The sequence below is a fragment of the Tripterygium wilfordii genome, chromosome 4, assembly GCF_013401445.1.
Source record: "Tripterygium wilfordii isolate XIE 37 chromosome 4, ASM1340144v1, whole genome shotgun sequence".
In the NCBI taxonomy this organism is placed as follows: Eukaryota; Viridiplantae; Streptophyta; class Magnoliopsida; order Celastrales; family Celastraceae; genus Tripterygium; species Tripterygium wilfordii.
The window spans coordinates 2,140,837-2,168,701 of record NC_052235.1 but is presented as its reverse complement, the minus strand read 5'-3'; the positions used below and the strand labels follow the sequence as shown (position 1 = coordinate 2,168,701).

General features: G+C 37.8%; 3 protein-coding genes and 1 long non-coding RNA gene across 5 annotated transcripts; all 4 read right to left on the bottom strand.

Annotated features, from left to right (window-relative positions):
- Nucleotides 1-1,461: 1,461 nt before the first annotated feature.
- LOC119997994 (LRR receptor-like serine/threonine-protein kinase ERECTA) lies at nucleotides 1,462-10,948 on the bottom strand. The gene is made up of 27 exons (XM_038845254.1): nucleotides 10,396-10,948; nucleotides 9,754-9,892; nucleotides 9,524-9,595; nucleotides 9,131-9,202; nucleotides 8,751-8,822; nucleotides 8,578-8,649; nucleotides 8,423-8,494; nucleotides 8,207-8,278; nucleotides 8,015-8,086; nucleotides 7,837-7,905; nucleotides 7,679-7,750; nucleotides 7,421-7,492; nucleotides 7,043-7,114; nucleotides 6,583-6,654; nucleotides 6,419-6,490; nucleotides 6,258-6,329; nucleotides 5,789-5,860; nucleotides 5,639-5,710; nucleotides 5,495-5,566; nucleotides 5,334-5,405; nucleotides 4,775-4,843; nucleotides 4,598-4,669; nucleotides 4,351-4,424; nucleotides 3,756-3,884; nucleotides 3,047-3,394; nucleotides 2,380-2,750; nucleotides 1,462-2,062 (listed from the first exon to the last, which is right to left on the bottom strand). Exons 1-27 carry the CDS (start codon nucleotides 10,478-10,480, stop codon nucleotides 1,694-1,696), a joined length of 2,949 nt encoding a protein of 982 aa, XP_038701182.1. The 5' UTR covers nucleotides 10,481-10,948; the 3' UTR covers nucleotides 1,462-1,693.
- A 2,731-nt stretch (nucleotides 10,949-13,679) lies between these two features.
- On the bottom strand, nucleotides 13,680-15,299 carry LOC119997207. Its single transcript, XR_005467983.1, has 2 exons — nucleotides 15,102-15,299; nucleotides 13,680-13,965 (listed from the first exon to the last, which is right to left on the bottom strand). It is a non-coding gene; the product is annotated as an uncharacterized LOC119997207 (long non-coding RNA).
- A 4,198-nt stretch (nucleotides 15,300-19,497) lies between these two features.
- LOC119997206 (DNA repair protein RAD7-like) lies at nucleotides 19,498-24,051 on the bottom strand. Of its 2 annotated transcripts, XM_038844074.1 has the most exons (6): nucleotides 22,836-24,050; nucleotides 21,589-22,022; nucleotides 21,312-21,473; nucleotides 20,774-20,849; nucleotides 20,286-20,441; nucleotides 19,498-19,936 (listed from the first exon to the last, which is right to left on the bottom strand). In XM_038844074.1, the coding sequence occupies exons 1-6, from the start codon at nucleotides 23,934-23,936 to the stop codon at nucleotides 19,772-19,774; spliced, it is 2,094 nt and encodes a 697-aa protein (XP_038700002.1). In that variant the 5' UTR covers nucleotides 23,937-24,050; the 3' UTR covers nucleotides 19,498-19,771. The 2 variants fall into 2 exon arrangements, with proteins under 2 accessions (XP_038700002.1, XP_038700003.1); XM_038844075.1 differs by lacking the exon at nucleotides 20,774-20,849 and having other exon boundaries at nucleotides 22,836-24,051.
- A 553-nt stretch (nucleotides 24,052-24,604) lies between these two features.
- On the bottom strand, nucleotides 24,605-27,580 carry LOC119996374. Its single transcript, XM_038842970.1, has 2 exons — nucleotides 27,412-27,580; nucleotides 24,605-25,524 (listed from the first exon to the last, which is right to left on the bottom strand). Exons 1-2 carry the CDS (start codon nucleotides 27,482-27,484, stop codon nucleotides 24,923-24,925), a joined length of 675 nt encoding a protein of 224 aa, XP_038698898.1. The 5' UTR covers nucleotides 27,485-27,580; the 3' UTR covers nucleotides 24,605-24,922.
- Between the last annotated feature and the right edge of the window lie 285 nt (nucleotides 27,581-27,865).

Sequence of the window (27,865 nt, the reverse complement as noted above, 5' to 3'; positions counted from 1 at the left end):
TTTTCGGATTTGGCTCATTTTCATCCCTAGCTTCTTCTCTTGTTTCTACATCACCAGCTCCCTCACTGTCGCTTGGTCCAGGTGATGGCACAGCAGCTGCAGGAGCGGATTCCAGTTCTCTCCCAAGAAATGCAAGAGATGACGGTAGTGGAGGCGACGGGGAATTTGTATTTGCTGGTTCCTGTGGGAAGAGTGCTTAGTAAGATTTTGGAGTCGAAGATGACAGTAGTGGAGGCGGCGGCCGGTGGTGGGAAGAGGAGGGGATTGAGAATTAGGGTTCAATGAAGCAGATGATATTTTTTGAAAAAACACAAATTATGGTGCATTCATAAATATTATATGTTTTGGAAGGGTTCATTTAATTGTTTTCTCTTTGTTTTGAATGGGGGTGTGCTTAGTTATAAAAAAGGTGTACTTCAATTCATACTGAGGATCTGGGATAAGCGAAGATGGTGGAGGACCCGATGGCATATCTTTAAGTGGCGTAAGAAAGAAAAAGCAGGCAGGGGTGGGTAACTCTCAGCAAGGTTCTTAAAACCGGACCGGTCATCAAACCGGAAAAGTCTTCGGTTCACGGTTTAAAGGTCAACCGGGTTCGAACCGGTTTTAATGTAATGAATTATTTATATATATATTTATATTATATGTATATAATATGTAAGAAAACTTCATAAAAATATAATATATATAAATAAAGTACCATTTTGAACAAAGAAAATCTCATAGCCTAGTGGTTAAAGACTTTTTTAATGAACAAAAGGTCATGATTTCAAACCCTACAAATAACAAAATTTCAAAAATATTTTATTAACTTTAATAAATGACTGAACCGGTCAAAACCGGCCCGGTTCTGACCGGTTCAACCGGAAATATCCCGGTTCATCAATTATCGGTTCTGACACCTGAACCGGACCGGACAAGTGGCCGGTCACCGGTTGAACCGGTCCGACCGGCCGGTCCGGTCCGGTTTTCAAAACCTTGACTCTCAGGTCTGGAGCTTGGACGAGAGAGATTTAACTTCTTCTTTTATTCTAGGAAACGTCGTCGTTTCCCCCTTTTCCTAATTCTTCTCCCAGCAGCTGCGAAATCACTGCGACGTCGTTTTTCTCTCGGTCCAACAGGCACCGTTTTCCTTTTATGCCGTTGTTTGACCTGATGTCTGTTGCCGTTTACATTTGCCCTTTCTATGTATTCCCCTGCCACCCCAAACCACAACAAACCAAGCTCCACTAGTAAGAGCAAACTTGTTCATAAGAACATGGAAAACAGGTACAAATACCTAGAAAATTATACTTTTTTTACCCTTCTCTTCTATCGTTGTATCCAGTGGGGACGACCCAAATCGCATAAAGAGGCGACTGACACCATCCAGATTCCAGATAAAGCTCCAGTGCATTATTGCTGGTCACAAATGTAAAGCACTACCCCCCCCCCCCCCCCCGCGTCCCCACTGACTGGGACATGTCTTATTGCAACTGGTCCTACTGAGACAGGCCAAAATTACTACTACAATTTCAAAAATTTAGAACAATACAAACTAATGGTTCTAGTACTTCAGTAATGCTTTCCATACTTTTTCTTTCTTTTTTCTTCAAAGTAGAATAATGAATGCCATCACTTTGTACACAATTTTCACTAAATTTCCTCGTTCAGACTAAGCACTTGCAAGATAGATTGTTCCTTCCAAACACTTTCATCCACTGTTCTGTGATATTACCTCACCAAATTTGAGGAAGAGTTGGGCGTCTGAGGTACTCATGGATGGGCGAACCATGTCTTGAGCTTTGAGATTTGCATACTCGTCTATGTAGCTAGGTACTTTAGCTGACGGAAGAGGTGCCGGTGGTGTTGCATAATGTCCCTTTGGAGGACTGCTGGGGGGCACTAGACTATCCAGAACTCGCATAACCTCATGCATGGTTGGGCGATCACATGGCTGTCTCTTAGCGCATAGAAGGGCAAGCTGGAAAGTCTTCTTCAGGGCTCCAAGGTCCTTACAGGTGGCAGTAATCTCAGGATCAACAGTCTCCATAACAGCATTGTTTGCAGTCCTAGATAAAATCTGAAACAGAAACCAGGTCAAAATGTGAGAGACGCAGAAAAATCCAATTCTAACAAGTTATTAGATGACATAAAACAATGTAGCAAGAGTTATGGTCAACTGAAAAATGCACCATATATTCCAGATTGATGCTTTTACTTATAAGTTCATTCACTGACCCCATTTCCCTCTATGCTTGATTGAACTTTTGAAGTTTGCATAAACTCGTCCAAGTGAAAACAGAAAACAAAATATAGTTCATGCTTTCTTTAATTCAGTGAAACTTGTTCTGTAAGAAAACATTAGATAGGAAAAAATGATTAATAGCAAAGGCGTACCAGATGAAGAAGATTAGATTCATTGTCGACTGCTTTTCTTCCAGTTAGCAACTCAAGTAGCACAACCCCAAAACTATACACGTCAGATTTCTCAGTAAGACGCGAAGTTCGGGCATATTCAGGGTCAATATAACCAATGGTACCCATTATATATGTAGAAGTATAAGACTTCGACACGCATAAGCTTTTAGCAATGCCAAAATCAGTGAGATGGGCCTCAAAATCTTTGTCCAGCAATATATTAGACGACTTGACATCCCTATGGATGATCCGAGGACTACAATCATGGTGTAGGTACGCTAGGCCTTGAGCAGCTCCCAGTGCGATCTTAAGACGAGTGTCCCAGTCAAGTTTTTTCTTTTTTGTTGGTCCTGAAAAAACACCAGCAAATAGTGAATTTCTCCATAGGTGCAGAGCTGTGCATGTAACAAGATCTCAAGGACACAGGCATAGAGGTAGATTATGTTTTAAGAGGTTTTTCATAGACCAACTACAAAAATGCCCAAAATTTTTTGCAAATAATGACATTTAATTTAGCATTCATGGGTGATGGGACTGCTGATTGTTTTAGATTCACTATAATCCCATGAGTTTTTCCCATTTCACTGGAAGTTCACTCAACAGCAGAAATACATAACACAACACTATTTTACAAAAATAAACTTACCATGAAGGACATCCCAAAGACTTCCATTTTCCATATAGTCATAGAAAAGAAGGTTCCCCAAGGGAGAGAACGAGTATCCTTGAATGCTGACCAGATTACGATGCTTAATGCTTCCAATTGTCTCAAGCTCGGTTTCAAACTCCTTCAAGCTTTGCGGATAATGAGAATATAGTCTCTTGATTGCCACTGGGCGACAATTTTTAAGGACACACTTGTACACAGTACTTGATGCACCATAACCAATTATATACTTCTCACTCAAGTTCTCTGTCATCCTCATGATATCGTCGTACACATGAAGGGCCATATTCATGTTAAGGATTACCAATTTCGGTTTTGAATAAGTAACTGCTTCCAAACAATACATCAGTGTTAGTCACACGGGAAAACATTAACACATAAGAAATTGAAAAACTCGGAAATGTATCAACCAATAAAAATACAGAAACTAAAAACGCTTCGAAGCTGCAGAAACATCCTCATCTTTGTTCAAACAGTGTTGTCAAGCCTCTCTGTTTGGAACTTACCATAGAACCACACATGGAATTCAGATGATATCAGTGGGTTGGTCAAATATAATGAGGTGAGCTTGATGTTTATAAACTTGCCAGATCTTAAACGAAGCCTCATATTAAATGATATCATCCATTGCATAGCAAATGGCATTTTAGGATTTCTGTAGGATCAGACAGTAGAATGAGGCACACACCTGGTTTGTCAAGTGCTCCATCTGAATATGTCGATGGATTGTAGGGCCGGCATGCTGCGACCAGTATCATGAGAAGAATTACTAGAGCACCAAGAGCAATTCCGAGAATGGCTGCCTTGGAGATTGTAACTGCATTGGCAACAATAAATGAAAAAAAAATAAATAAATAAAGGAGCATAATACGCTTTCCACTTGGGCAAATGAGAAATTAATCAAGTATCAACAATCCTCTCAGTGATTTAATTTTCGAATGAATTGCAAAAACATAATTTGGACGGTGATAGTGTTCTGCTAGACTGCCTATATTAATGCAAAGGTTATATTGACTTATGAACCCACAATGATATACTGCAGATAATTTGAAGTACAAGTAAGCATTATGCAAATGATTGCTGATGTCGTAAACCATGTCTAGAGATCTAATTATTGTGAGAGTTTCGTATTGTGCCATAATACAGTTGCTTGTATGGAACCAGCAAATGAAGTTAAAAATTGTCTATCTAGATACTACTCGAGGCTTTTCATTCTCGTTTTTATTTTGCAAATGCTAATCCCTGAACAATTAAAGAAGTAAATCAAGAGAAATTTCAGGCACCTCGTTCGGTTGAACGAGATTCATGACATGGTGAATCGAGCCAATATCCACAAAGGCCAGGATTTCCGATGAAACTGTAGAAAAAGGGAGTTAAAAAAAGCTACATTAGGGAGAACTAAGCCTCAAAAACTTAATAATACGGAACTAGAACTTAAGAGCAAATAGAAAATTAGTTAATAAGTTTCGACGATACACAGTATATTATGTTTGATAAAAAAAAAGAAAAGAAAAAGGCAGATCATCTAACCTGTCTGGCAAAAACCTTGAGAAGTTCTTGCCTGTGGGAATATCACCAGCAAGGTTGTTATAAGATACATTCCTGCATGAAGTCAGCAATTTAGTGTAGGAACTTAATTTTAGTAAAACTTACAATCTCAAGTTTCAAGCTAGCAGCAGAAACATGAACTGTAGAGACTAAACTTACAGAACAGTAAGACTAAGACAGTTGACGAGAGACATCACATCCCCTGAAAAATTATTGTTTTCCAGTCTCCTGCAAAATTTCGCACAAGAATTAGCTGTGATAGAAAGTAGAAACCAATGTCATTATACTAGTATGAAGTGGCACCAGAGCTACTCTAGTAACCAAATAAAATTAGAAAACTATACGATCCATGAAAAAAAATTGTATAAAGACTTTGATACTAATGTCCCCATAATATCAAATTCCAATCATTTAGTTTATGAAGTCCAGCCAACACCCCTTGATCGTGCAAAGGTTACATTTACGAACTCACAAACCTTTAAGCAGTTGTAAGGAGTTGAGTTGATCATTGCAAATATATATGTAAATTAATGTTTGATTCTCATATTGTGGCCTCTAAGCATCGTTAGGTATATTTACTATAGACCTTAACATCTGTTACCAAAAATTACACAAAATTTGAGTTACTAAATAGAAGCAGTGGCCACATACGCCGTACAGACATTTGTTAAGCAGCAAAAATGATCACAGTAAAAGGAGGAACCAAACAATAACTTACAGTAAGAACATATTCTGAAGCTGACTGATCTCCTGAGGAATCAGTCCTGAAAGATGATTATTCGAAAGATCTCTACAATTCAGAAAGATGAAACTAGAGATTAGATAAGATAAAATAAGTTCGACTTTTATACAGGAGAAAAATGTGTATAGATCCTTTACATCTCCATAACACTTCTCAGATTACCAAATTCCGTGGGAACAAATCCTGTTAATTGGTTTCTGCTTAAATTCCTGCCACATTGGAGAAGCCACTTTAGCAAGAAGACCAATTTTGACAATTGAAATACCTAGCAGACAACTCACAGCTTTAGAAGATGTTCTAAGTCACCCAGAGTTGAAGGAATGGAACCACTGATTTTGTTGTTTGAAATGTCCCTAGTATGCAACCGACAAAATATATGAGAATAAATGAAGAAGAAAAGCAAGGAAATTGCTTTACTGATAGATACTTACAAAGTGTCCAAGTTACCAATCCGAGATAGCTCGATCGGAATAGAACCCCTAATATTGTTGGAGGAGAGATTCCTGATGGGTGGGAAAAGAATTAATACAATGATGACATTATTGCAAACTTCTTCTAGGACAGCATTAGTACTTTGAACTATCTTAATGACAACAAAGAGCTAATGTCCATGCGCATAAGTTTGATTGCTCCAATCGCTGGTAATGGAGAAGGGAATGATATACTGGCAAATGGAAGTACCACTGATGATTATGAATAATATTCACAATCTTTAGCTCATGATATGACAACACAGCATTATGAAATGACAACACAACCGAAAATGAGGTTTAAAATCAAATTAGCAGTTCTAAGATATCCATGTAAAAAAGGAAAAAAAAATTCCATCACACCCACCCAAAAAAAATGTCATAATTTTTGTTCTTATTTTCTAACAAATATTTCAACACCAGAACTTACAGATAAGTCATGCTCTCCAGCCTCTGAAATGCAAGTGGGATGGTTCCATTCAATTTGTTCCCATGCACATTGCTGACAATGAATAAATGGTTGAGAACAAATGTAAAACTGTTCCACATTCCAAAGAACCAAGCTAAAAAGGACCATGATTGTACGCTTACAGGCTGTTAAGGTTTGTGCATGAGCTAAGATTATCAGGAATGGGCCCTTCAAGTTGGTTGTTGGCAACATTTCTGCAAAGTAGCATCGGCAATACTGATAATGATATACATACATAAACCCCTAAATAAATTTTTTAAAAAAAGTCTTGGTCAAAGTACACTACAGATCGAATAAATCAGTTAGCTTCCCAAGTTCCAGTGGAATACGCCCCATGAGACGATTGTCATTCAATTCGCTGCAAAAACATATCAGGGTTAAAAACTGTTAAGAGTGTTTAGTTTAAGATGAATAATATTGCAACAAAGATGACAAAAGCTCATATAATCTCCAAACCAGCTACCTCAGGGTATACACAAAATAAATAAGTAAAACCCAACCAACAAGGGGGTTATCCACTGTACCATCTAGGATTCCAAATTAGTTCCAAAAATGACAACAAAAAACAGCAATGATTACCCAAGACTTAAGGAAGGTTGAGGAGGGCTATAGCTTACCATAGAAGCTATCATTCTAAATTGAAGTTCTTACCCAATTAGTATCAACACGAGTTCAAAAAGAATGTTGCTACAGCATCATAAAAGTTCAAGAAATACTAGGAATGTCTAGAGATATATAACTCATACAGGTAGTGAAGTTTGGTCATGTTTCCGAGCTCCGGGGGAATGGATCCAGTCAGCTCATTTCCATGCAAGTACCTACAGAAACGAGGTATACTTCCTATTAATATTAATATTGAAAAATAGTCCACAATAACAATGGACATGCAAGTGTACAGAGAGAATAAATTTCATGAACTTTTTTTCCAGTAGAAAAATCATGAACATAATATTTAATACTTAAAATAAATTCTATTTAACATAACACAAAAGGCTATATAAAGAAAACTTGATGATCACATCATGAAACTGGAAGCTAATTTCCAGTATGATACAGGTTTTGGTCTCAATTCTCACAAAACGCAAAAGATAGATAATAAATTGCCAGAGGTAAGAACTACTTACAATTTCTCTGTGTAACTCAAGTTTCCCAAGATAGGAGGGACAGGCCCGGTCAACATGTTGCAGCTTAGATCTCTGAATTTCACACGAGATGACATCAGTGAAGCATATATTGACACAGTTCTTGAAATGAACAAAATAAAGGAGGACCAATAATAACTGGACGATGAATTGATGATAAAAATGATCACAATGTACATTCACTGAGGATAATAGCAAACTTTAGAGGCCCATTAGTTTAATTAGGATGGAGGCACTTACAGAACGGCAAGTGCCTGCATCAGACCGATCACTGAAGGAATCTCACCGGAGAGCATGTTACCTTGCAAGGACCTAGCAAGTGAAATCACACATATATATCTGCTCATCGAGGGAAGTAGGAAGATCCCAACAATATCAAAACAAAAGAACGCACTTACAATGTAGCAACTTGCAAGAAACCAATGTTAAACGGAATCTCCCCTGTCAATCGATTGTATGACAAGTCCCTACCAATTAAAAGAGAAAATCACATGAGATAAGACATTTCAAGTTGCATGTCTAATTGAGTTTTGATGGAGTAGGGTTTTCAAAAAAAAAGTTCAAAAAGATACATACAAGACTTGGAAGGCAGTACAATTGCCTATAGTCTGAGGGATGCTGCCGGTCAAACTATTGTTTCTTACATCACTGCAAATACTCAGAGAATGGTTTAGATTCATAAAACACTTCAATGTAGGAAAATACGAAATACAAAGTATTACGCAATTTAATGCTTATGTATTGGAGCAACATGACTAGATAACTTACAAGTACCATAAACCAGTGAGCTGGCACATATCTGGAGAAAGCGATCCAACCAAATTGTTACCCCGCAAACCACTGCAAAGGGGGTAAAGGATATATAAACAATATCAGGTTGAATATTCATAACGAGACTTACCAAATGACGATATGTCTAGTGGTACCACAATTGAAGGAATTAAGAATGAAAGATAAAGCAATACATAGAATCGGTGCACATACAGGTACTGCAATACTTCGTTCCAGTATATAAGCCTTGGTATTTCCCCACTGAGTTGATTTTGAGCCAGGTCCCTGAACCATTGTTGCAGAGCACATTAAATACACCATTGATAACTTAAACATAATATAATGGAAGGAAATTACAAATGACTTACAGAATTTTCAAGTTTGGAATCTGAGACAAAGTCGAAGGAATTGGTCCAATCAATTTGTTATTTTTCAAAATTCTGAAATACCATAAATTATAAGCAGAACCCAAAATCATAACACCAATGAAGCAGCAAATATGAGAAGTCCAGCAAGAAGACTTATGTGGAAAGAAGTTTACAGAGTTTCAAGTTGCTTCAGCTTTGAAATCGAGAAGGGTATGTCACCATATATCTCATTAAAAGACAGGTCCCTATTGGCATCAACAAAAGAATATGTTTAATCAAAGGATACAGTCTATAATATAAAGTATAAGAGTATACAGAAGGAAACATGGAGGTCTATAAGACCATATAAGCAAAAGATAAACAACACTCTTGCACAAGGCTGCTGCAGTGAGCGGGGTCAGGAATTGACCTATAACCTCTAGATTGCACCCTAGCCACATGTTCGCTTATGGCAGATGGAACTTTAAACCCCTACGGTAACATGCAGCAAGAAGCGCCATAGCTACATTATACGACAACTATAAAACTTAATTTCCAGCTAAGTAGGACTCACAAGCTTTGTAGAGAAGAACAATCACCAATCTCATCTGGGATCTGCCCGGATAGATGAGTCCCTCTAAGATCACTGATTAAAGGAGACAACCATAGCCAGAAATATACCATCAGACTATATTTCAGATTCATAAACAATAGCAGAAAATAATTTCAAGGTTCATTACATAAGTTCATATAAGATAGGTAATAAGTGAAGCTGTAGAAATCAGCATTCAGAATATATATTTAGCCGCTAATCAAAGCTCATAAGACTAAATTCTCCACCACGAATCAATATATTATCTTGGCAACAGTTTATACAAACTTACTTTTTGGGAGGAAAAACATAGCGGCGAACACAATGAGGAAAAGATAATATGCAAGGGGGAAAGAAAGAAATGGGAAACAGTACATGGTCTGCACGGCTTGGAGACTTCCCAGTGCTGGTGAGATCTCCCCATCTAGATTCAATCCTGAAAGATTACTACAATACCAGAATAGAAGGCAACAGAAAATTAACAAATAATAGTGAATATTTTGCAGGAACTTTTTTTAAAACGAAAAAGTGTAGCAGCTAGAACGGTTTACAATTATTGGGTGGCTGAAAAGTTGTCAAAAAGCAAATACAAGGAATAGACTTACAGTTTAATCACATTGAACGTGACATTATCACAAGTGACCCCCCTCCAAACACAGTAATCAGATGATGGTGAATTTGTCCAGTCATAGAGAACATTTTCCACATCCTTAAACGACTTCTTAATCTCCAACAGTGTTGCTCCTATAATACATCAATCAAACACATCCTACAATCACCACCATAGAAAAAACATACGAAAGACACTTTCTATCAAGAATGCTTTGACGATCTACAACAAAAATCCTAATCCAAGGCTCCAAGTCCGTTTTTCAGAGCATAGCAAAACCCTAAACTCGAAGAAAGCAAATTCAAAACTATAAAACTTGAACTGAAACCTCCGGGAGGAGCTTAAAACGCCCAGATTATCGTACTTATCATCGAGCCCTAACAATGAAAGAAAAATGTAAAACAACTTGAAATAAGATTGTTGAACATTATCAAAACGTTGAAAAAGAAAACCGAAAGTCAACAAAACTTCTAAGCCCAGCGTTTTCGGGTTCAGAATCAAAATTATTGCCGACTAAACCGACTTCTGAGATGAAAACGACATAAGAGCCATAGAACCAAACAGTTCAAAAGATTACACCACTTATTCTAAGCACTCAGGATTATTTTCGCGGCAGCCAAACAGAAGAACAACTCACCATTATCAGAAGTTACGATACCGAACCCAAACCCCGAGAGGACGAGAGAGACTAAGAAGAGAACGAATTCCGAGCGAACAGCCATAACTGGAATTCTGCAATCCAATCTCTCAGATGCTCACATTCAAACGCCAAGCATGCTAGTCTCCTTCAACGGTGACGCTTCGAACCTCAGCTTTCGTGGTTAACAGTCGAACATCAAAGCCTCCTCTTACCCCAACCCATTGAATACGAAAAAAGAGTAACCAAGCAGTGTTGAGTTTATCAGAAAACCTGCATTTACTTTCTTTTCTTCCTTCTCTCAAGTTCGGTTTCCAATAAGTGTACAGGCCTGGTTACAGCTTTGTTCAATCACATCGGTCTGGCCAATAGGCCTCTCTAATGCAGTGATATGATTGAGTACCTTTACTCAGAAACACAAATACAATGCTATACAACTGTGAGAAACTGAGAGAGAAATAGCGATGGAGAGAGAGAGTAAGATATGCATTATTTCATCGAAAAAGTTAAAACAATCCCCTCTCTCTGACATAGGTCCTGCTATTAAAACCTGCAACACTCTGCAACTCTCTCTCTCTCTCTCATACTTTCTTCTCTCTCTCTCTCTTGTGCCATAGCGAATAATGGGTCGCTTTCTCTGTGGGGTTTGCGGAGGGAAGGTTTTGTAATGGATATAGTAATCCTAATCCCAAAAGGACTATTATTAGGGGTTGACAAGGACGCGTGTTCTCTCTCTGCGTCCTGCATTTAATTTAATTACCGTTTGGTTAAAGAAATTTTATTTTTTCACTTATTCACCAATATTATATGTATTTGTCTTTATGGCCCTACTAACGTGGAGTTCATTATTTTCTAACCCCTATCACCCTCGTCGTTATCTTTCAGATTCCCAACTGTCTGTGTCTTATTGATCGCCGTAATGAGACGACAACGGGGATTTTTATACAAATTTTCCCAACCAACCCTGCCACTTGTGTCATTTTGATTATGGGCCCCATGCTTTTTTCTTCTTTTTTTAAAAAAATTTATATTAAAATTGGTTGTTAAATAAAAGACACATGGCATAATCATTGATTAAATAATCACATGTCAGATTAAATATTAATTAACTATGTTTGTGATTCTGATGACGTTCTTTAAACCCATAATCCTCAAAATAGAATGTTTGTGCATAGAAACTCGTGTTTAAATTTAACATATATTGATTCTATTTTAAACCTTTTTTTTTTTTGAAACAAGGAAAGAGAATTAAATTATGATATGAGGGTGATACACATCATTTTATCACTTTAACTAATGACTCGGATGTATTTTATAACCACTCTTTGTTTTTTTTTTGAAAGACCTATAGGCCACACATGAAGGCTACCGTAATGAATGAAAATTACCAAAATCTCAACTCCTCTTGGTGAGAATAGAGCTCTAGACTTCAAGGTCCTGGATAACCACTCTTTGTTAGGGATGTCCACAACCGATCTACAACCGAGAAATCGATCTGTAACCGTGGTAATTCGATTTTCGGTTATGGTTTCGGATACGGTTATGATTTTAGTAAATGTTTGGATATTTTTACGGTTATGATTTTTTCAGTTACGGTTATAATTATAACAAAAAAAACTGAATAATATTAATATATATTATATATATCATATATGATATATTATATTTTATTATATATTATAAAAATATATATTAGTTATATATTGGGATATGGGATTATGGGAGGCTAAGTAGTATTTGTAAAACTCTGATTAAATCTTCATAACAAATTATAAAATTGGATACCAATCAACCTAATGATAATAGGTACTGTAACTGGTATTCTTGTGATTAGTTTAATAGGTATTTTCTTTTATGGTTCATATTCTGGATTGGGCTCATCCCTGTAGTAATCAGACGAATTGAGTTGTAGATACGAAAACTTAAAAACTCCACGGACCCCCTCGAATTAGACAACAAAAAAGGGGGTCACGCGTAGTTCTTATCTTAATAATCATATTAAGATAAGAACCCCATTTTCTTTTTTTCTGATGATATTTTTGAAAAATTAAGTTCATTTTTTGATTCCGAAGATTTGTTTATCAATAGTATCTACATAAATTATAAATTAAGATTGACTAGTTGAAACTCATGATGGGTTTATCATTTTAAAATTCATATAAATTAAGATTGATTATTGCTAAAACGAAAGTAGGGAGACATCTTCATGTATGTTTTCTTTTTTTCTTGATCATATTATTTCTCTCAGTCTAGTAAATTTATTTTTCTTTAATTGTGACGAGATCATATATTTATTATCATTATCATGAATTTTTATCAAATTTTGTTAGATGGAGTTGGAGACTTGTAATCGATCATGGGCTATTTACTCACTCTATTTGAGATTTATTCATCCCTTCCATTTCTTCAAAAACTGAAAATCGATCCGATCCAAAAAATATGGTTATTACGGTTTGGTTATCCGAACATATATGGTTCGATTATAGATTCTAAAATATCATAAGTGAATCGATTGAGACATTTCGGTTATGATTAAAAACCGAATAAAAAATCGAATGAACACCCCTACTTTTTGTTAATAGTTAGTTTGTGCACAAATATGTCACATAGCTCGATTATAAAGTAAAGTTTAGGATGAACTTCATATTATTTCTCAAAAAAAAGAAAGAATGAACCTTATATTAAATCTAATAAAATTAGGCATATAACAATTTTTCTGAGGATCTGGCGACGACAAAAGGAGAAGATCTGCGATTAAAATAACTCAGAGCATCCACAATGGGTGCTCTTTAAAGTGCTTGAAATCATACTTTCTTGATAAATTTTGTGTTATATATCTACAATGGACACATTTTGACATTCCAAAACGTATGAAAAATTTGTAGTTATTCTATATTTGTAGTATTTATTGGTTAATGAATAGTGAAGAGAGATAATGAAAAGGAAGATAGATGTGATGAAAATAAAGAAAGATAATGAAAAAAAATGAAGAAAAAGAATATGGAGTATTGGCTTAAATGTGTTCACTGTGGGTGTATTAAAATGTAACACTTGTTAAATTGATAGTTGTACAAAAATAATGCTTAAGACCCCTAAAAAATAACCCCCAAAAGACCCCTATTTAATGTGAAATAGGCCCTACATGTGTGTTTTTAATCAATGACTTTTTTAATGTCACATAAATTTAGGGATCAAATTTTTGAGAGTATCTAGCATTGTCCGTTGTATAATAATTGATGTGTTTGGAGTGGTGGGCACAAGTGGGGATGTTCTAAGGAGGAGAGAAAGCGAAAGGATCTTCTGTTATAACTGCAAATGGGGCCCACTGCCCATCGTACTCTGATTCAACTCCTACCAGAGAAATAGCAAGAAAAAAGTTACCTTGCCCCTTTTTTTCACATCGGGAAGGTCATTTGTCCCGTCTCTTCACTATCCTCCCTGACACAAATTTTAATATTTTCATGATGATGCCCAATTGTGGGTCCCAAACTTTGACGCCCCTCGTTGACGCCGTTAACGTCTCTCTCAGACGTAATTTTCTACTCCTGCCCCTCCTCCTCCATTTATTACCTGAAATGATGAGAAAGGGCGAGAATATTAAAATTATTAAATATTCCTTGGCATTATTATTATTAAAATATTTTGGTAGTTTATTATTCTAAAACCATCTATGTAATCCTTTTCTTATAATGGTAATGTTTCCTGGATTAGTACATGCTTCTCTTTATGCGGCATATCTCCCTTCACGTACTGCCTAATCGTGGGCTGACACGTGGATATATTAAAATAATTAACAGGGTAAATATAATGGGCAGAAACAGACAAAATCTCTGATCATTTCTGTCATGGCCTAACAGGTAGTGGGATCCACCACGTGCATTGTAACGCTCCGCATGGCCATCAAGTGTCGAGGGGGAAGTATTATTCGTTTTTTAAAAAAAAAAAAATTTAAAAACCAATATAAATGACTGAGAATTGGGTAAGTCGACCCTACAATCACATGAAAGGCGTTTCTGCATAAGGGCCTGTTTTTAATATTAAGAACACTGGTTCCAGATCACGTGCCCATTTAATGTGTATATTTAAGGATTTGACGGCCCATACAAGGAATTTATTTATAAAGAGTTTTTAATGGCTACATGTGATGTTAGTATTACTTTACGGGGCGACCCCATTAAAATACTGTGGTGTGTATGATAATAGAACAAGGTCATATATGCTATTCGAATTCGAAGCCATAGCCGAAACATCGTTAATAATAGGATACTTACGCTCGGACATTATCCTCAAACTGTGGCCTTCGAAGTATATTCCTAAAACCCATCCCTCTCCTTTTTCTCATAGATTTTCTTTTATGGTAGCTAATGCTATTAAGCCATCTGGCTCTCTGTATCTCTCTAGAGGGGTCGTTATGTTGGTTGAAAATCAACCATTTCAACTTGTCACAATAACACTCCAAATTTTGAAAGGCGATCGATCCAAACATCACTAATGTGTACAGGGCAAAACCTGAAGTTTTCCTTTTCTTTTCTTCCTACTCATATCAGCTCTAGAGTATTAACTATTGCAGGTAATTCTAGTTCCAACACTCAAGGTTGGTCTCACGCGATTAACAGTCTCTTCGGGCATTCCAATTGGTCTTACTATGAAATAGCCTGAAGAAACTAACCAAAAAAATGAAGAGAAAAAGTAGTATCTGTCATTACCTCAATAGATTGCATGAGCAATGACAGTCCATTATCTCCTTCTTAATCATCAAGCTGCTTCATCCACCCTTGCTCCGCTTCGCTTACTGGTTAGTTAGTGCAGGCATGGTAAGAGCTTTTTGAAAAGAAAACATGAACACAAAGCATAAACAACACACATTCAAGACAGCATAAGAAAAAATGACCTCTTAGGACTCAGCCTACCTACTTTTGAGTCGTGTAAATAGGTTACGCAAGCCACAAACCATATAAATTATGCAGCATGAAGTGCATGATCCGATCACGTCAGATGACTATTACGCAACACAAGATCCATGCACCTACATACAGCACGAGAGAGAGAATGGCAACACGCCGCATCCACTGCAGTGTCAAAATAAATCACAAGAGTAAACTTTTATCCGAGAAGTAAAAATTATGAAATTGAGCAGCAACAACAAAAACATTTCAACATACAGATTTATTTTTTCTATTGCTTCTGAAAAAAATTTCCAGCAAAGAAACATTTCAACAGCAATCCTTCCAAGAATTTTCAATAAAATTTTCAAGGACAATTGCGATTATCATAAAACTTCGATGTTAACACAGGTGATAGAATGAAGCGTAGGAGTTAGCAACATGAAAGATACCTACCCCAAGTACTATTAATTATAGCAAACCAACTCCCCCTTAACTTTCAGACTTTGAAGGGGTTGGGATCATCAGGCATGAGAAAAGGGAAGTTAGCCTGTTTTGCTTCTCTCGGACCCATGGAGCTGTAGACGCAATGAGTTGGTGATCACAAATATTGAGCTCAAAGCCGTGTTAGCCCACCTGTCAAACCAAACATCAGAGTGTTGAAGGAGTTATTGTTCTACATCATGGAAAGGAAACCTAGTAACACGAACATATAGAATAGTAGGTTTCAGAAGTCCAGGTCACCACTGCATATAAAAAAAGTGATAGATCATAGATATTTGTTTTTGCTGTGGGTAGATTTATGGATATAAACATGACATGGCGTTAATTTTATTTCAATTGAAAGCTTTGTTCAACACTTCAACCTAGTAGGTTAAATTTTTTTATCACCTGAAAGTGAGCGAGTCATTACAAAATCATATTGGGGAAGAAGTACTCCAGCAACAATGGGAATAGCGACAGCATTATATGCCACTGCCCATCATAAATTCTGATACACTTTGGCCTTTGTGGCCCGTGCAAGATCTAGAGCATCTACAACCTGTGGAGAACAGATAAGAGAATGATGACATCGAAAAGTATCTCTAATTGATAATAATGACAATCAAATCAGAAGTTCATATGAACAGCATTAAAATAAGAAATAACTACCAAAAGCAAGATTCCCATTAAAATTACAAATAGAGTTAATATCAATAAAGTAGAAAGAATCTAACCATGGAGGACGACTCTGAAACAAATAAAAAGAAGACTTTTCTAGTTTAGGAAATTGAAAATTTTATTTGAAGGTAAAAAAGTAAACAACATCCGTGCACAAGGCTCCCGCTTATGTTAAGAGGTTGTTTCTAGGAATCGAACATGTGACATTTAGCTTGCACAGCTGCAACTCTACCACTGGACAACATGTTCGCTTGTGAAGCTGCTATTTGAAGTTTTAGTGAAATTCATTCAAGTTTTCTTGACTTGCCATATTTGGACCTTAAAACACATCTTCACAAAGCTAATCCCCGGACAACAGATTTTCCATGTTTCCAAGACTTCATAAACCTACCAACCGAACTAAAGTACACAGCAATGCCTTCTTTCACAGCCCAAGTACTAATGTTTCATAGATGCTGAGTTTTTGTATGGGTGAATTGTAGCTCTTGGCCACTATGGAGGGCAAGCCATAGCACAGAAAATGCATGATGTTGATCTTATACTTTCTAAATAAAGAATCTTCACAAGATGGATCCCCCCATGGGAAAACAAAAAAAATGGTAGGAAACAATTTCCATAGAACATAAAACATGCAAAGGTATATCAAATGGCAACTCAGTAAATGTGATAATCTTCAATCCAATAAAAAAAAAAACCCCTGGATGCAAGGGTTATATAAAATGGAATGGAAAAACGATATTAGGAGAAAACATACGTGATTACCCAAAAAAAATGGAAGAAGAAATACAAAACATACTTGTGAGAGTTTGTTTCCAAGAAGAATAATGGTTTCTCGTGAATCTTCACTTGGGCAGTTTTCATGCAAATCATGCCAAGCATGCTGAGTAATTGGTCCCAAATATGCAACTGCCCCAGGCAAAGGCCTCTACTCATTAACGGTAGAAAGCCACAAGTTAACCTCAAGCAAGTTATGGAAACTGATGAAAATGCTAAGGTTTTGCAGAATATTATGATTTATTATGGTTTCGAGCAGCAGAAAGACCATGCACTCTGAGATAGCACCAAAAAAAAAATTAATTAAACACTACAAAACACAAGTCGGGCTGGAATGCTGAAAACTCATAAAAGATTTGGTTCGCTTCACATAATGGAGAAGACAATTAAACCAGAATGGTACCAACTAACCTCTTCCTGGCCAGAATAGAGCTCCCAAAGCAAAACCACCTTTTACATAGGAATTATGCAGCACTTCCCAGAATGATCCTACAGAAATCACAGCAAATCAAGTTGAAACCAGACTGTTAAATTATCATCGTTACTACAAACTCCCAAGTTCAATGTTAAGATTAATTTTCTCAGTTTTTGAATCATAGTTCATTCTCAACATCTTTGTTAAGAAACAGACTAGTATTTGTTTTATTAAGAACAAGACTATCACCATAATCGAGTAATTCGTGACATATTTCGATATTACTCTAATCCAATAGAAGCGTCAGTTACCGTGAGCAATATGAATCTCCAAAGAGTGCAAAATGTGCAAGGCGTGGGATCCACAACAAAGAGCAGCCAAAGTCCACGCAAACGCAACGCGATTCCTGCTCTTTACAAGCAACTCCTGTTACTCTTCTTTCATCTTAACAATCTCCGCCACTTCTTCACATTCTCCGTCACTCCTACTCCCGAAACCCTCGTTTATTTCTCGAAGCCACATTCCGTCAGTCTCCTCGCCAGACTCTCGGCAAAGTCGTCCGCAACCTCGCTCTCCACAGCCTCCGGCTTCAAACGTACAGCCGCAGTCTCGGTTGTACGAGGAGAGAACCGACTTGACTCGGGACACGCACTCACCACACATCATCCCCGTCAAATCGAGGAGAATCGGTGAGTGGGTGGACTGGCTTAAACTTTCCAATGGTGAATTCTCTAGTTGGGGATTAGTTTCGAGGGAGTTTGAGACAGGGACGTTGGGGGTCGATCATTCGGAGTCGTTCTCCGAAGGGAGAGTGATGGCTTCGCTGTTGGAGGCGGTGATTGAAGTCGAAGTGCAAAAAAGGTGTCTGTAACATAACTGAAGCAGGAATTAGGGTTAGAAGAAAGAGGAAGATGCAATAGACCAGTCGTCATCGTCCAATTTCGAGAGGGAGAGAGAACTGTGTATAGATTTCAAGATTTAGCATAGCGTGGGAGAGAAGCGACAACCCACAATGTGATTTGTGACCGTTTGGTGAAGGAAAGGTGAAATATGACACGTCAACCCTCTATATCCTATCGTCGTAGGGAGACTATTTGGCGCGTTGATTTGATTTGATTCGTCATGGTTCAAAATGCCCAAGGAGTGCCACGCTGTCACCAATTAACGGTCCAAATTGGAAATACCCTTTACAGAGGACGCCGTTTCTCAGAAATTCGCCTTGACCCGCAGGGCATGAAACCATCGAATGAATACCTGCCACGTGGTATACGAAACGAGTACGTGAAGGATCTCTCGTCTCCAGACCATGGCACCATATCCAAATTCATGACCGTTATCTTCTTTCCCTCGGTGTCTCCGCCTCTCCAAAGGCTATGAAGGCTTCCACAGAGAACCCAAAATGTGTAGCCCAAGGATTATACAGCCCTGTATGATGCGCTCGGTCCAAAATCTGTTTCTTAGGCCCGTTCTGTGTCCACAAAATTTCATCCGTGACCTTCCCAGCTCCATCGCTTGGCTTCGATTTCTACCCTTGTTTTTCAATGAAAATCCAACTCTTCAGAAAAATACTGTCCCTCCGTTTCGATTTGAATCTCAATTTCTCCTAGATCTGGTAGCAGGGACTTCGGTTTCGCGCTGTCATGAGTTTCTTTAACTTATACGACACATCCTGATCAGCAACAGACATTATTGTTTGCAAACAACCACGTGTCTCAATAGTCGAAAGGGCATCGAACTAAAAATGCAAATTCTGTAGCTGAAGGCCTCACCAGAATATTTTGAAGTTCTGCAGGTCTAACATCATATGACAAAAGCACCATATCACAGATGGTAATACCTTACTGAAATAAGTATGTTTTCACTGTTTTGGATCCCAAAAAAAAAAAAAAAAAAAAAGACCCAGTATAATAAGTAACATTTGATCCATAATGTATTATTTCGGTGAATTCCACATCTTGTGTCAATTCGCCAAAGAATGTTTGGTAGAACTGAAGCTCTTCTATTTGGCAATCACAATGAGATGAATGTTTTATTTCCTTTCTTTTGTATTGACGGTAGAAAAGCGGGTGCATCCTGAAGAGAATAAATACCGAGAGAGAGCTTTTCCTCTCCAAAGCAGTAAAAGGGAAGTTGCCCCATAGAGTCAACTATCTGGTTGATCCAAATTTTGGTGATCAGGTGAGGGCGGATAGCGCAATGGAGCCTCCTGGATTTGAGTTGAATCCAAATGTCCCAGAAACGGTGTAGTTTTCAATCCAACAATTTGCACCAGGGAGTTAGAGTGGCCCTCCAGAAACACATTTGTAATCTACAAGAAAAACGCAAAACGTCTCAGTTTCGGGGATGTATTATGTATAATATATAACAAAAAGGGAACACAGATTCAACTGCCATAATTTATCTAAGCATAAAACGTCTTAACAGGCATTAGGCAATAGCAGAGCAAGGTAACTTAGGATGCCAGAAATAAACTTCTAAACTAGGCAAACTCCGAGAAGGTGGAAGGCACTTAAACATGAAAATTTAACAAGATAAAGGGGTGCTTAATTTTCCAAAATCAGCATGTTTGCAGATATGAACATTGCTCTGAGGTATAGACTTGTAACAGATTTAGTTTCAAACTTGAATGGAACAGACTTCGAATTGAGTATCCTCACCTGGGAACACCCAAATAATTTGAGTAGCCTCAAAGATTCGCAGCTGTCTACAATAGATCCCAATGCCTCATCCGATAGTTTGCGGCACCACGACAAATCCAAAGTCGACAAATTTTTAGAATATTTGGCAATTGATATGGCAGTGTTGATACCGACCTGTAATGCATCATTGCTCAACAGTTAAAAATCATAGAGAGAGCGTGCTCTCTACCTGAGCTCAGAAAAAGACCATATTACAAGACTCTTGGCTTCTCACTCATAATCTCTGCTCTTAATTAAGCTAGAGAATTTCCTATTCAGCAAAAGCTATGGATCATCTTAGGAGAGAGATCAAGAAGTATTTGCAGCTTTTCTTTAGCCTATTAAACTTTTTTGACACACTAAAACCGGGAAAGCAAATTAGGAGACTAATGCTTTCCCGTTCTTTAAATCGAAATAAAGGAAAGGAAGGCAAAAATTTAAACTTCTCAAGGAAGTTGAGGTCTCACCATTCTAACATTATTCAGAGAAAGTTCATGCAGAGATTGGCCGGAGACTTCCAGAAAAGCAGCAATTGCTTCATCACTGTCACATATAGATTAAGACCTACTATAATTACATGGGACATATAAACTGATATAGGTTTACAAGATTTTGGAAAATAAATAAGCTGAAACCCAGAGCCCAGAAAGAGGAGAAGGAAGACCATTACTTTGGTCGAGCAAATCTCAAACTATTGCTTGGATTTCCTTAACTTTCCTTGACAATCAATTATAAACTATGTTATGACTGTAAGCTTTGTTTTCTAGTCAACTATTTATAGCAACCATGGCATTCTCCTTCCTTCCAATGCCATGTGTAAAATGGCTGATACTCCCTCAGTCAAAGCTAGTTTGGATATTTCACAACGGAAACTATCATATAGATGAGAAGCAATGAAACACACTTGGTAAGAATGAACAATATACTGTAGTTAATTGATTCATGAGTGGATGATGTGAGTAACAAAACAAGTCACAAAGCTGCATTAAAGGGAGGGGAAAAAACCTGAAACGATTGTGCCAAAGGTTGAGTTTACGAATTGAACAACCACCATTGGCAAGATATTTTAGCGCTGAATCAGTCAACTTATCCAAGTACGAAAGATCAAGAGAATAGAGTTTGGAACAGTTTTCCCCGATGAGTTTAACTGATATATCAGTCAATGCCCTGCATACAATCAGAAATGCCATTACCACTAAAAAGATATTAAAAAGCTGAATAAAAAATGTCAAGCATCTATTTTTATTTGCAAACTGAAACAAAAAATTAGAGAAAAACTTACACACAATTAGCAAAAACAAGCTCCTTCAAGTTTCGGCCAATTGCTTCAACTGTTCCAACAACAAAATCATCAGAAACAGTCTCAATGCCTGCCACTGACAACACTTCTAGATGTTTGATTTCCTTCAGGGCAGGTAAAATTCTCATCGCGTCAATGTTCCCACAATAATCTATGCACAGCTCCCTCAAGCTAGATTCAAAATAAAATTTCACAAGGTTGATGCTACGAAAGGTGAGAAATGAGCACTGGGTCAGACTTATGGATTGGAGCACAGGAGCAGAAACACCTATTGAAGGTAGGCCATCATCTGTTAAACGATATGCACCCCTTAGAGAGATGGTAAGTAAGGAAGGAAGGCTGCCTTGTGACCGGGCTATGGTGTTCCCTAAGACATGATCAGGCACACATTGTCCACAAAGGTCAAGTTGTAGCACCTGCTCCAAATCCCAGAAAACAGAATTCAATGTTGTCACATCTTAAGAAATTTAATGGCACGAAACCATTTTAATGCGGCAGAAAGAAATTGCCTCACACAAATAAGAGTCATGCTGATGACGCCAACGACATTGAATTAACAGTCCTTTGGGTGGATAGATAGAAGAAACATCAATTGGAAAATTTTGAGTTTAAAATCCTGACCACAATGTAGTGGTTGAATTTCTCAAGTGGTTCCAACATTTATTAAATCCTTACAAAGTCATAGAAGCAAGCTAATCTTCAAGAATGAGTCTACAATTTCTATTTTGGCCATCGTTTAAAAAGACAATGGTGAAAGCCTCTCAACAATCTTTCATATAAAATCTAGAAAACATATTCTGTCAAATATTTTCCTGGGACAGGGAGGATAATGGTGAAAGCATGTCACCAATCTTTCATTTAAAATCTTGAAAACAAATTTGGTCAACTATTTTTATAGGACGAGGAGGATGTACGCAGACCTTATCTGCACATAATATGTGAGAAGTTGTTTTCAAGAATTGAACTTGTGACCTCCTCCAAATTGCACTCCTAGACATTGTTGCACATACTAAAATAAATATGCTTCAGGCAATCACTCATGGGTGTGTATTGAACCTTATGAAGACAGTCGTTTACTCAGAGTTATTAAAATATGCAAAAAAGAAGAAGAGAATATCACATCCATACAATCCATGCACTATCAAGAATGACAAGAATCATATAGATGCCACTTTATAACAAAGGAAATCATATGTAAGATATGGAAAGGCAATGATCAAGTCACTCACAGTCAACTTCTGAGTGTCACAATTAAGAAAGATTCTGGTGAGCTCCTCTTCAGTTATCTGCGAACTATTCTTTACACGTATTTCAGTTGGGGATTCCCTTGTAAGAAGTTCAAAAAACTGAGCATCCATTTTCCTGGAATCACATACTCGCTGACTAAGTTTGTGCCTCAATGAATCTGGGACAAGTTTAAGCGACACAATTGCCTCAGAGTTCTCAGCAAGAGCATTCAAACTAAGTTCCAAAAGAGAAGGAATATTGCGTCTCTTGATATTAGAAGACCCCTTATTATTTTTAGGCACCCATTTCAACTGTGGTTTTCTGATCGAATTCCGCTTCTTAATTGACTCCATTGCTATTGAAAAAGGAGATTCACTGGTTTCATCATGATTTTCCCTTGGTAGTAGTTTCTTTTCCTGCGGTTCGTCGTCACTCTGCTCTTCGGGAAGTGCAAGTCTTCGTGCTGTCTGAACTCTCCCCTGCTTCTCCCATTCCAAATGCCAAGCCCTCCGAGCCAAAACTTCCGGTGGCACAACTTCCACAGGTTCAGTATTATCCCTTACGCCATCATTAAAGAGATCAAGCTCCATGAAGTCCACATTCTGCTCGAGGCCAAGGTTTAGGTTTAAGTTGTCTGTGCCTTGGTTTTCAATTTCTTCTTCTCCATCATCCGAATCAAGAATAATAATCGTCTTACCATCATTAGTATCAATCAAGACCTGATAATCGTCAATTTTGGCCTTGCCCTTCTCTTCAGTGGTGTATCTCATCATTAGGTTGTTTTCTGTTTGATTCTCGGGAAACCTTCCGCTGAATCGGGGATGATCTGGAAACGCTGTTTCATGTAAATCCTCCTCATCTAGCACAATCAGATTTGAAAAAACATCATGTGCCCTGTTATGAACTAGTTGAACGTTTTCTGTTTGAATCTCGAGAAACTTAGCATTGAATTGGGGATGATATTGAAACTGGATTTCATTCTGTGCCTCCTCAGCTGGCAGATTCAGATCAAGATCCATCAAATCATTCTGTAAGCCAGGACGATGGCTCGTCGAACTCTCTTCGATTCCCTTCTCGTCCTCTGCGTCCTCTTCGATTTCCATCCGTTCTTGCAATTCTATCTCATCCGAAGAAAGTTTTTTAGGAGAGTTCACGCTTTTGGAGTCTGCTTCGAAATTTCCTGATTGGCATTCCCCATAGGCCGTACCAGCTCACGCTTCAGTCGCTCTTTTATATTTTCCCGCTTGACCCAAGTACTTTTTGTGTAATTTCACGGCGCCCGCCATTTGAAAGGTTTTTTTTTTATATTATTTTTCTTACATTTTATTTTCCTTTTAATTCTTATAAACAATTTTCATGATAAAGCCGACACATGTCACGCGTCAAACATTCAAACCCAGCTGGAACGAGAGGAGGTGCATGAGCTGAGCTCGACTCTGGATGCAATGTATTCGGTTACTACAGTTTCGGTATATTAGTGCACGTTTTTTTAACAACATGATAATCTAGTATTTTTTTTTTTCGTGAGAATCTCTCCAAGACATAATCTTTGAACCTATCCAGATTGAGTGAATCCCCGACCCGTGCACCGCATTCTCAAGAAGTTCACATGCATATCAATTACATATATCACATGCATTTTGATGTGAACTTGGCCTCTGTTTAATAGTGTCATATTTTTGGCTAATTAACTAAAAACCAGTTTAGTTTCTTCAACACTTTCTTCCGTACAGAAAGGATCGACAGGTGCAATTGCTAAATACAAGTAATTGTTAGATGGAGTGGCCTAAACGGGTTGACCATAGCATAAAAATATAATTCAAGAACATCAGAAAGTCCTCAAAAAATCAAAAAACAGTGATCACCTGCAGTGCCATTGTAAGAGAAAAGTTTTTCTCCCTGAGCATACTCAGGTTCACAAGGCACCAAACTAAATATGACTCGGATCATCGCTCTCTGTTACTCTTACACTCAATCGTGAAATGAAAAATAATGAATAGATATCAGATTACAACCACCAAACGAATTGATGTGGTGCAAGAAAAAGAGACCCATCAACTGGAACAGTTCAGTTTCTCAGAAAAGATTATCATAAACCAAAGGCGTAGACCCCTGCCATCAATGTTGTTGCAGCTAATGACCATAGACTAAATCGCTGAGGCCAACCACTAGCACCACTGCACTCGTCGTTGGCACCACTAAAGCACCCAGGCCTTGAGATCTTAGCCACACCTTCCTCAAAAGCAAAGCTACTGTTACGCTTGCCGTTGCTGAATAACAAGCACCAGAAATAGGGACCCCCGCCATCAGAACCACTCACCGCAGCTCCCACTTCAGTGTGATTCTTATCGTACAGAATTTCTAAGCCCTTACTGTTTTCCATCAAGATGTCAGAGAATGCTTTAGATGGAGTAACATATTTGGACTGGCAGCCAAGCAAACGGCCAGTGATTGGAGAAAGACTTGAAGCTAGAATACCACAGTTTGGGGCAAAAGTTTCAGCAAATTCTGATTCAGCAGGCTTCTTGGCATCCACCGCACCACAATCACCTCCATATGCTTTTATGTATTGCAAAGCAAGACAGGCCAGGCCTGGGTTGTCATAGAGGGATGATGATTTGTGCACAGTTCTGTTGTCATTAAGAGCAGCCACCAATTGATCCGCAGGGTTATTGGTTTCCTTTATTACACCTGTTCAATAGGTAATAAAAAGGGGAGAGAGGTGCTCATTAGAGGCCAAGCCAGTGAAAGTAAAAAAGCAGCCTGCACAAAAAGCATGCTTTAGAACATAAAACAGTGTTTTACTTTATTAGGATGACATCTCTGAGGAAGAAATGCAAGATTCAAGTCAGGAAAGATAAATAAATGTCTAACATCAACATTTTGGTTATATCATGGATACACTCTGGTAACAGTTTCCATATCATGATATATATGTGTCCCAGAGAGCCAGTAGAAGGAGGCCACGCAATGACGAAACAGAAAACTTCCCTGGGAGACAGTTTCAAAGCATATTACTTAGCACTTATCGTAAAACCCATTCTTAGTATCACTCAACCCCACTGTCACTGAATCGGTTACTTACAAAGCTCACGAAGAACAAAAGAAAAGCAACCAGTTTGTCTTCAACAAGTACCCAAAATTCACAAGAACAACAATGTTTGCTACTCTCAGGCTATGCAATGCACTCTCATCTCGTGCTCCCCTCCTATGCCACATTCCAAAAAATTTACTGTTAAGGAGAGAGACAAATAAAGTACGAGAGTGTGGTGCTGCAGAAAGTCCAACCGTGATTCAACTGGAATCTGAGGTGAAAGGGAAACGTGTTTGAACATATCGGTGACATAAGAGTGAAGTGACCCCTATATGACTCAAAAGCATATCAAAAGTTTCCTATGAATCTTGTCCACTTAAACCCCTCTTTTAGCTGGCGGATTTGAGTTCCTATTGAAATGCGGAGTGTTGTATAATAAAATCCAGAATGAACCGTAGCCCATGCATCATAAAAGGGAATGGTCCCCTGGACTTGAACACCCATATCCCCTGGACTTTAATACCCAAATTGATCATTTATACTAAACTGATAATACTAATTTTCAAGGACTTTTTTGACACCATATAGCCCTGTCCTGACTGTCCCCCTGTTGAGAAGGGGCATAAAATGCAGGAAGTGGACTACCCGTCTACTTGGCTCGCAAATATTATTTTAGCCTATGATGTGGTCCAGTTTTCCTGATCGGCATAACCCCTTTGTTTCTTCAGAAATTTGTTCTTCTTAAGCAATAGTAGGTAATAGACATCAACATAACCTTCTTCCTTTACATAGTATCAATACAGAAACTCCCCATTTAGAAAGATATAGTTTTATCTTCTTTAGTATAGAATCAGATAATTCCAAGTTCACAATGAATTCTTTCTAAATCTTAGCTTTAGGTGGGAGAGACAAGTTCATCTTTCCGTCAAAAATATTACACCATCAAAAAATTAACAGCGCCCAATTTACAAAGCCGACAGTACACGGATACATAGAATGCTATTTGTGAAATGGAACTTAATTGGTTAATTGTCAAAACATTTATTGCTCCAATAGGTACTCACGAAAAGGAAAGGAAATAGTAATGCCCAAAATGATTCTCCCTTCCCTTTTAAGCAAAGTCTAAAAAAGTTTCAACTCCCTCTCTTTCATTTTGAGTAAGAAGTATAGAACAAAAGATGAGCACTACAACCCTATCAACAATCAGAAGAAAATCAAAATAGAAACAAAATACAGAAAATCAGATCATTAAATTCTCAACATAGCATCAAAGATGTCAACGGAAACAAGAATTTGATTTACATCCAGAGATCTAGTCCCCATCATGTTATACAATCGCCTACTTCAGACAAACGAAAATGAAATCAAACTAACTAGATTTTGTCAAGCAGATCAAACATCTACTACTACTGAGAGTTTTTTCCGAATCTGTAACACACCACGTTCTTTAACACAATTGGATCGTATATGCAAGCAATGCAGTTATTGAACTTCTACGTGTAAGAGGAATGCGTAAATGAAGTGAAAAAATGGAGAAGGCTTACTTGGAGAAATGGCAGAAGCAGAGAGAAAAAGGAGAGGGACTAAAAGGAACCACGGAGCCTTTGGAAATGCCATTGTTGCTGGTCTGTACAGACAGAGATTTCGGATGAATCGGAGATGATTCAGATGGAAGCGAGTCAGTAGTATGTCTGCTTCAGTTCGGTTGCTTTACTAGTATGTGTACGATCTGGTTAATAATTGCCCACATGCCACCAACCGGGTCCTCGGGTTGATTTGATAGAGTGAGGATCTCCAACCGGGTCCAACGGTTCAAGCCTCTGTGACTTATGACTTATCAAGTCAATTACATTTATACCATTGGTTGTTTCATAAGATTTGTTATGGATAATTTGGAGTAACATATACAGAAAGGCTAAAGGATCATTTATATCCTTGAACTATTCATATTTTTTTGATTCTATCCTTAAACTATGAACTCAGCTATTTATATCCTTA